Source organism: Carassius auratus, unplaced genomic scaffold, assembly GCF_003368295.1.
Source record: "Carassius auratus strain Wakin unplaced genomic scaffold, ASM336829v1 scaf_tig00045499, whole genome shotgun sequence".
Classification (NCBI taxonomy): Eukaryota; Metazoa; Chordata; class Actinopteri; order Cypriniformes; family Cyprinidae; genus Carassius; species Carassius auratus.
In genome coordinates this window covers 32900-43466 of record NW_020526907.1, presented here as the reverse complement: position 1 = coordinate 43466, position 10567 = coordinate 32900, and the positions used below count along the sequence as shown (strand labels likewise).

General features: G+C 35.5%; 1 protein-coding gene across 1 annotated transcript; it reads right to left on the bottom strand.

Annotated features, from left to right (window-relative positions):
• Window positions 1–883: 883 nt before the first annotated feature.
• On the bottom strand, window positions 884–10567 carry LOC113087912 (specifically androgen-regulated gene protein-like). The gene is given in 5 exon segments (XM_026255664.1): window positions 884–1621; window positions 1624–2652; window positions 2731–2911; window positions 3934–4107; window positions 10490–10567. Coding segments are annotated over 4 exon segments (1797 nt in total). The 5' UTR covers window positions 4039–4107; window positions 10490–10567; the 3' UTR covers window positions 884–1139.

Below are 10567 nucleotides of genomic sequence, written 5' to 3'. Positions count from 1 at the left end.
AATTTGAAAACAGCTTTAAATCCACACTGAAAAAAACCCCTATTTGTCCAGCAAAAACAGAGCTCTGTTACCCATATGGCATTTTTTTTCTCTAAATATACTAAAATAACTTTCAAAATGTATTTTAGGGGCAAGAAAATATATTTCCCATCTACCACAATTTTATATTGAAATACATTGACAAAAATTGCCAAAAATATATTGGTAAAATATATATTAACATAAGTATATTTGAAAACCTTTTATGATATATATTTTGATATTTAGTAAATCTTCGAATGTCTGAAATATATATATATATATATATATATATATATATATATATATATATATATTTATAAATATAAGGTTGCATATTTTATAATCATGTGATGCAGTTAAAAGAATATACTATACTGCAACACTATGAAAGCGTGAAGCAAGATAAAATAAGCGAGTGATGGGGATATTTTGCTAATAAATGATGGTTCCAGAAGAATAGCATGATAACTTCATTTGTAGCATATCAGCAGTGTTACTTTTACTTTTAAATGTAATGCATTACAATATGGCATTACTCAACTGATTGCATTCTTTAGGTATTTTCTATTAAAAGTAATACATGAATGCATTAGTTATTTTTGTGAACTGTAAGTGCCTTTTTCACACAAAAAGTGAAATTAATAAGCCTCAGGCTGAAGAAAGTGCCTCAGCAACCTCCTCCCAATTTCTCTCAACATGGAGACACATGTCAGCGAATAAATAGGAAATCAAAGTAACTTTTGCTTATTTGAAAAAGCAGCTCGGATATTTTTTTTTGTAAATTTTTAAAGCAATTTCTTATTGACTAATTAAACCAGATTACGTAACTTGAGTTACTTTTAATGTGTTACCCCCAAGTTCGTTTTTATGACGATAAAAGAGCAGAAAATGCTGTTTTCAAAATGATCTGGATTCATGTGGACGTAGCCTTACTATAAGTGCATATATCACGTTACTTAAGTGTCAGTTACTTAAGCAGGTACCTAAAGATGCAAATCGATGATCAAGCCGAAATCGATGAAAAAGCATCACAAACATTGTCAAAGTCCATATCATCAGCATTTGTCCTTTCAATGTTAATGTCCCAGAATACATCGAAAGGCCAGTAGTACCATCCATTAGTCCCTCAGTAATCCCAGTTTCTTCAAGGCTTCCCTTCGGTTCTCTCCATTTGTACCTTGTGGAGAGATCATCACACTTATTCCGGAGCGATGCAACTTTTGCCCGTCGTTTCCTGGATGAGCTGCAGCCGCTTTGAGCGATTTGGTTGAGTCTTCAACTTGATGGGCGATGCCAAAGTCCTTGGCGCTCCCTGCAGAAAAAGGTCGAGCTCTGCTCTTTCGTAATTGACCTGGAGACAACTCAACTTGGGTCCTTTGAGGGTTTGTCGTCTTTGGCACAGGGTTAGCAGCCATTCGAGATCTCGTGCGCTCCAGGGACGCCGTTTTGATCTCGTAGGATCTTGTCGCTTGGTTTTTTAGTGAAACTTCCCTGCTTTTCTTATCTTGGTACTTTAGTGTGTCTCCCAGATGCACGTCATCTGGTATGGGGCTTTTGGGAAGTCTGGATGGTTCCCGAATGGGATCTGTTGGGTTACAAACGACTGAGGACGAGTTTTAGCTTTGAATGTTGGTGAATGAGAAGGAGACACGCCGTGGCCCGTTTCTATCTCTTCGTTCTTCAGCAGGCCTAATTTTTTCAACGCCTCCATTCGGATTTTCTTTGGATCCATCTGAGTTCGTTCGGTTTGAGAAAGTAACGAATGTGTGTTTCCCGGGTCCTTGTGGCTTTTGAAGACGATATTCGATGGGAGCTTCTTGGGTTTGGGTGCCACAGCCGGTGGGCTTTTGGGATCGCTGGACTCTTTCAGTGTAGCAGAACTGTGTTCTGAAGATGGCAAAGGCATCAGGGGTTTGTCCGTCGCAGACTGTTGCACAACCATCAATGGTGTCAAGTGAGGAGCTTTCTTCAAGGAGGCCTTGTTGCATGGGTTTCCAATCACATTGTGGGATAACGGTCCACTTGATGTGCATTCTGGATCTGATTTGGTCACCTTTGTTGGCTTGATGGATCCACCAGACTCCATTTTGGGGAGTTCGGGAACCCTTTCCGGTGGCTTGTTGTAAACAGGAGGCGGTGGCGAATAAGCAAGGCTTATTTTCTCCACTGGTTCATCCATGAAGTCTGAGGGTGGAGGAATGAATTCAAGCGGCACCTCTGAGGAAACCTTCTCCTGCTTCGACTGAGACTTGACCTCCAAACTCTTAGGTGCACCATCTTTGGCTTTCGAGTCGCTTTGTAAACTTGTTTGAACTGGAGGTTCGGGTGTGAATGAGGGTGGCAAGTCCACCACATCAACTGATTGTCCAGTGCTTTTTTTGGAAGATGCTACTTTTGAAGTAGCTTCTTCTGGAACGGTCCGTCTTGGTTGGTGAAGGTCAGGGCTTGATCTAAACCCATCAGGTACATCAATAAAAGCCACAGGTGTTTCCTTGGGCGATGTTTCCATTGGTTTGTTGACTATCTTGGCATTCCCACTGGCAAGGAGTAATGGAGGTGGCACAAGGTACTTCTGAGAAGGTTTACGGTCTTTTCCAGTCACTTTGTTTGGATCCTCATGGGCTGATAGCTCTGAAGGAGAACATTTATGAGCCATTACTCAAACAGACCATTTTTAAAGGTACTTTCATGTATTCTGTTAGTGCTTACCCTCAGATCTGTTCTTGTGCATGGATGTTCGCTGAGCAGTGTTTTCTTTCAGGCCATTAATTGGGCAATCAGACTCGTCGTCAGACAAACCGCTGTCATCTTCTACCTCCAGAGACTCAATGGTCTCCTCCAGGAACATGAGACAGGCTCTCTCCTCAGCAGAAAGGTAACTGTCATCACTCTATCAAACAAAGAAAATGTGCTTTAAAAAAAAAAAAAAGTAATAATTTGATACTTTCATTCAGCAAAGAATGTTGAATTACATTAATAATAATAATAAAGAATGACTATTATAATCTAATGCTGCAACTTCAAATAAGTGCTGCTGCTGCACCTTCGGTTTGATTACATGTAATTTGTAAATAACTGCATGATTATTAATGTAATAAAATTACAAAAATAAACGTAAAATAAAGTTTTACAATATATTCATATAAAAAAGTCATTTTGAAAAAGTAATATTTCACAATATTGCTGTTTTTACTGCATTTTTTTTATTAAATAAATGCAGCCTTGGTGAGCAGAAGATACTTTTTTTTCAAAAATACAAAAAATCTAGTGTCATTTTATCATTGATGTTTGTAAATGTTCATTATACAAATTTACTTGAATATTTGAATGCACTGTGCTTTAGAAAACGTTGATATACTTATAAATTTACCAAATAAATTTGATCAATAATAATAAAAAAGAAAACATTCCAACAAAAATATTATATAAAATAATTAATAAAAAATACTTTAACCCAGAATTGGTTATATATGATGTATTTTTATGTTATGTGATTATTTTTTATTATTTAATTTAATAAAAAAATGTAAGGTGATTGATTGAAAGTGTTATTTTATATAAGATAAAATCACACCATGTTTCCTTGTTCCTCTTTTAAGAAGTACTTATTAAAAAGCAACCTTTCAACCCCATAAAGACAACAGACAGTTCCTCATGTTTGAAAAATCAAACGTGGTTCACCCAAAAATGAGAATTTTAATGATACCTTTTCTAGTGTTTTTGTAGCTTAACAGACCGGATGACTATGAACTGGATTTGCATGGAAAAGATCTTCTTAAAGATTTCCTCATGTTCCGTGGAAAAAATGACCGCAATAGCAGGTGTAGAATTACATGATTGTGAATCAGTGTTTGTTTTAGGTGCACTGTTCCTTTAATGTTCTGGGAAATGAATGAATGGCGTCATACTCACAAATCCAGAGTTGCTGCTGAGCACACTATCACAGCTTCCTGCACTGTCCATCACAGACACAGAGTCAATGGAGACGCCCCCGGGCCAGGTGTCACTTTTTGGCATTGCGCATTAGAGGAGTTCAGCTGCTGGTGCAGGTCTTTAAAGAGCTTATAATAATGGAAAATAGAGGATCTATCAAAAAAGACAATGAAAGCAATCAAAATCAGCAAAAGAGCAATGATATTCAAGTGCTATAACACGTCTCAGCTTAACGCAGCACATGTAGCAAGGTTTTTTTTATTATATAATGAATAAAAAGTAAACGGACAGAATAGAAAATGAAAAGAGCAAGCTAGTGTTAGAGGCATTTTTTGCTTTTGTTTATTGTATAATAAATAAAAAAGAACAGGAATAGATAGAATAGAAAAAGAATAGAAAAGCTAGCGTTTTTTTTATTGTATTTTTTTTAAGAAAAACAAGCAATTAGTAAATTAATAGATTGAAGTCTAAAAAGGCCCTTTTTTTTAAAGAACATAATTAGAGTAGAGATTGCTAGAGTTAGAGGGTCAAATAACGATGGAAGAGATGTGTTTTTAGCCGATTTTTGAAGATGGCTAAGTATTTAGCAGCTCATTTAAAAGTCTATGTAAGTGACTTTGTGCCTCTTTGGGATGCATCATACAGAAACGTACATTTGCAGAACACAAGCTTCTAGAGGGCACACACACACACACACACACACACACACACACGATTGTGATTAGATAATAGGCCTGTACTAGCCTATATGAATACGCAAATCATAAAGTGCATGGTATATATTTAAAAAAGTACAATGGTATTCTGCATCTGATCTGAATTTTGAGGTGAAAATGGGAGGAGGACGATTTAATGTCAATAAAATTCACAAATGTTGCCAATTAATTTCAGTCCATGTCTCAGAAAGTGTATTTTTGTTGGTAATTTCACAGCTGTAATACCATAACATGTTATGCAAGTTGGAGAGTTCTGCTTTTCAATCGCTAATGTGCTGAATCTGCTCTAATTACATCCGCTAAGTAATGAATGGGGGGGGGGGCTGATTTCTCGTGCATCCGTTGATAAAAAAAAAAAAATAGCCAATCAGCATCGAGTGTTCACTTTCAGTGCTGAGGAGACTAAACCTCGCTTCTGGTATATCAACCAATCATCGTAGAGATGTAAATTACGTGCTTTTAGTTTTAACGTCTCGCGCCGCGCTGTTAAAGGGGGGGGTGAAATGCTATTTCATGCATACTGAGTTTTTTACACTGTTAAAGAGTTGGATTCCCATGCTAAACATGGACAAAGTTTCAAAAATTAAGTTGTACATTTGAAGGAGTATTTTTGTTCCCAAAATACTCCTTCCGGTTTGTCACAAGTTTCGGAAAGTTCTTTTCGAGTATGGCTCTGTGTGACGTTAGATGGAGCGGAATTTCCTTATATGGGTCCTGAGGCATTACCAAATTACCAAAGAAAAAACAGCATTAAGGCACCAGTGGATGGAGTTTATTTTTACAGAGCATCAACGGAGTTGTGCAAGTGTTTGTGTTTGTTCCCTGCATTTCGAAGATGCTTGTTTTACAAACAAGGCCCAGTTTGACGACGGATTTGCGTATCGTTTATTTCTTAAGGATGATGCAATCCCAAGGAAAAAGGGTCACGATCGTGTGTTGGAACCGCAGGCAGTGAGTAAAACTGCTTCAAATATCTCTGCCTCCTTGTTAGTGCATCCGCCTCCCATCGGAGACCCGGGTTCGAGCCCCGCTCCGAGCGAGTCCTTGCTGCTGCTGCTCTCGTTCAGTTTCAGCCTCTGGATCTGATTCTGGATCATAAATATACACTGAATCTGACTGTAAGCCATGGTTTGTTTTGGATGATGGTTTTTTCCTCATGGTAATGTCACAGCTTCCAAACGCTCTCAACGCAAAAGCCTACTCGCGCTCGTGATTCTTTAGCTCCGCCCACACGTCACGCCTCCAGTCGGTCGTGTTTTTCCGGGAAAAATCAGTACAGACTATCTTTCTCTTATGAATATAATAAAACTAAAGACTTTTTGGAGTTATGAAGGATGCAGTACTACTCTATAGATACTCAAGATTAACAGGATATTGAGTGAAAACGAGCATTTCACCCCCCCTTTAATTATTACAGCGCTGTTAGTTATGTTGAGTAGCGATATTGAGCATTTGATTGCCACCAGATTTACCAAGCTGCCATTAAAACAGTAAATATAAAAATAAAGGGAGAACACGTCTAAGCTGGCTACATTAAATAGCACAACAGGCAGCTCTCTATTAATACTGACTTTTATGAATGAATGGATGTCTGCTGATCGGACAGGTAAGCGAAGTTATATTATCTTACTGTATGTGTCTCATTTTCTTTAGGTGTTCTGACTAAAAGCAACCGAAAAGCCATTTTAAAGTGGTTAAGCAAATAATAATAACAACAACAACAATAAATAATAATGATAATAAACCAGCAGGGATCCCCAGACCAATACAATTACGTGCCTCTTCTATTTTAAAACCCACGAGGCGCTGATAACATCATTTGTTTCTCTGTCAGCAAGTGTCTCTATCACAATCATCTTGGTACAAATGACGGAAGTCACACTGTTGACGCCACACTGTGGAGATGTGTCTGAGATATGAGTCCTGCACAGACGGACTCTCACAGCAGTCTGGCTCAGAGATGGGAACATTTGGCATAGTTTTGTTCACGGTTTTTGGGGATGAACCTAAGTTTGTATCAGTATCATTGAGATGCTTTTATAGTTTTAATTAATATTTTGAATTTGTTTTATTTTTCGTGTTAAATATTTAGTCATTTTGTTGTGCAATTTTTATTAGTTTACATTATTACAATATTAATTTACTGAATTAATTTTAAGTATATCCGAGTTTATTTATTAGTTTACCTTATTACAGTATTTATTTATTTATTTATTAATATGTCCATTGTTAATTCTATTTTAGTTATTTGTATACCAAATACAAATACTTCCAATCATTCAACTTTAACCAAATAAAAAATAAAATAAATAATAATAAAAATAATTAACATTTATTACTTAACATAAAATGCATAATACATAGGACAAATATTGGGTCAAATTATTTTTTTAATTAATTATTAAGCATTTTATGTAATATATATTTTTGTTTATTTGTTTTAATAAAGTATTAAATAAATGTTAAGTATATCTAAGTTTTATTATTATTATAATATTTATTTATTGTTTTTTAATATGTCCATATAATTTTTTTACTTTCAGTTTTAGTTGTTTATATATCGAATTAAACTAAATTACAATAAGAAATGTTGCCTAGCTGAAATAAAATAATAAAATAATTGTATTTTATTTTGTTTACTGACAAGAACAAAATATTTATATTTTTATATTAAATCAATTATAAAAGTTGTAATATTAATTTTTCATTTTACAGTTGTTAAATATAATAACCCTGGTATGCATCTATGTAAACTGAATCGATTACTGAATAACTGATTAATTTATCGCAAAATACACACAGCTATTTCTTTGCTCTGTTAACCATCTCTGATTAACTGCATTCGGGTCATTGTTCGTCCCCATCAGGACAGACCCCTGCACTGTTTGCACGCAAAATGTTGGTTTGCACAGGCTGCAAATCGATTCGTTCATCAATGAATGTCTAAGCACAGATGGCTAGACGTTCAGTTAATACCTGCATCCACCCTTCAGACAAGTGAAAGAACAGAGGCCTGTCTGACACACCTGTGGAGATGAGCAAATCAAAATAAAAGCACAGCAAATGAAAGAGCTCAAAGCCTACGCCCAGAGAACACAATGTGCCCAGATTACTAATATCACTAACGAATAGCGGATGACTTCAGAATGAAACTGCTGAAGGTGAAATGATCTATGGGTGAAATCATCACACCACAGAAGATTATACTGCCTTCTTAGATGCCTTGGACAAATTCTGAAGCAGAACTGTGTATTTATTTTGTGGAGAAGGCAATCCCAGAATGCATTGCAAAGATCTTTATGAAAAAAATCCTTCAGCAATCATTCTGATATGTTGATTTGCTGATCAAGAAACATTTCTGATCATTATTAATGCTGCTGAAACAGAAATCATAATAAACATAAATAAATCATCATAAATGCCCATTTTTGATCAACTGAAGGTGTCCATGCTGAATAAAAGTGCTTTCTTTAAAAAAAGGAAAATCTTTCTGACCCCCAACTTTTAAATGAGAAAATATGTGAACGCCCAAAAACTCAGAGCCCACATGTAAAAACAAAATGAACAAATCGAGCGAGTCTGAAAAACACAGACGACAGCAACGTCTGGAGATTGTTAGCCGCCAAAGTTTCCAAGTCATTCAGCATATTTCAGGCGCTGTGCCTCGCTGAGGTCAGGTAATCACAAACACACACCTCTCCGTGACTCTGTGAGAGAAACAACGCAGCGAAGAAGGCGATGGATTCGGCTGTGTTTGCCCAGGAATGCCACTGCGCCTGATGATGTCTCCTGTGTTACCAAAATCACTTCACCCTTTGACTTCAGGATGGTTCATCTTTGACTATGACTAGAATGCAAACAGGTGAAATCTGATCGGTTTGATGTGCAACAGAGCTCAATTCAGCTTTGAAACAGCATGAATTAATCCGGTCCTGCGTTGCTCTTGCTCTTGAGCCCACACATGCTATTGCTTTCATAAAGTGAATGTCTTAATGTTTTACACAAGGCAGTGGAGGCTTAAAATAGACCCAGAACACGACCAGGACATCAGTGTCAAAGTGAGGCCAACAGATATCTGCGCTTGTTTCATTTAATTGAAAGTTTGAGAAATTATAGTCTTAAAAAACAAGTAAATGTGACGTCAGCATCAGCATCCGAAACTGACTGAACTGAAGTTAAATGATGACATAAAATTATCATAAGAATACATGATACAACGTTATTATTCATTAAAACTATTTTTAATTTTATGTGATTTTGTCTGTTGGTTTTCAGTATATAATTAAATAATTACAATTTGAATTTAGGAATAATTATTAATTCAATGTAGATTTTATTTTTCTATTTTACTTAAAGATTTAGTAATTCTGTTGCTTTTCTCATTTTTCTTTTTTTTCTTTTTTTACGTCCAAGTACTAAGATATTTTAGCTTGAGTAATGAGATTCATTAAAGGAACAAACTTTTTCATTTGGAGTAAAGTTTATTTATTTAAAATCGCAAAATATTGTTTTATGGGTTTTGTTAACTATAATGACCCTCATTTCAATTACGTAAGTAAAATTATTTTACTGAATATTTTGTTTTGTTTTATACATTATGTACTTTTAAGTAGAACCACCAAATTTCAGCATTTCTTTACATTTCTTTATTGAAAAATATGCCAGAGAATGTGAAATTGATTAAAGGTCAACGATGAGGTCAAAAACAAACAATGATCATTATTTACAAACAATGATCATGATACTTGGAAGAAATACTAATAAACATGTTTAAAAAATGATCATGCACATTCAGAATATTCAAGGTATAAATAAAATATTTTATAACTTTATATTACACTTCTCTGTGGAATAATCTATTAGGATTGAACTGTAGCAGCATTCTGTGCTCGTTTATTTTAGTGTAATGATGCTGACCATAATTAAGCATGGTCACAGACAACTACACTAGTTACTAGAAATATCTGGCCTGTGACGTGAAGAGCAGTCATCTGCGGCTCCTGGCAAATCATTTACTGAGAATAAACACATAGTCCACATCCATCTGCAAAGTACACATTAAAACAGCAAACCTCTCTGTTTGAATATTCAATATACTCTATATATCAGTCATACACACCACCAATATATGATGAACCCTTCGCCAAGGAAAGATTTATGACCAGCCCTTGGCTGTGTATGTGTCAAGGGCACTAAACACTAAATAAAACCACAAAAAAGCATGCCTTCTGCTTCATCAAATGAATTAAACGTGTTACAAAAATGACTTCTGATAATCCTAGAAGAATGTTTTGCTCCATACGCAATGGTTTTTCAGCAAAAGTGAAGTATAATTTCTTGCAAATCAATAATTTAGTAGGAGTTCCAATAGAAATTTATTTTTAAACAATATTTGAATATATATATTCTGGGCAAATGACTTTTGAATCATGAAAAAAGCTGCTGGTTTTCAAGAAAATGTAAATGACCTAAAAGGAATGATGAATGATATTTTAAAACACAATATTAAACCAAAATGTTAAATCCTCACTCAAGTGAATCATTTAAAGTACATTAAACACAAAATGCATGAAATAACAGTGTTTAAAGGGTATGTGTACAGGGATTTAACACCTGTCACAAGTTACTGCCTTGACAGCACACATGAAAAACTACAGACATACCGTACAGGTAACCTGTTACCTATTTGCGATACAAAATATGTTTACTTTACGATTTCAACCTTATTATATGATTATTAACGCGTATGAAACAGCATGTCGCCACAAGAGCCTGGAAATCGCGTGAAAGATCCATCGAAAGGCAGATAAAAGTCTTACCTGTCCGTCAGGAATTGCAGTCGCTCACCTGCGTGACTCTCAGCTCTAAACTAAAACACCGAGCCTGTGAGTCTCTTC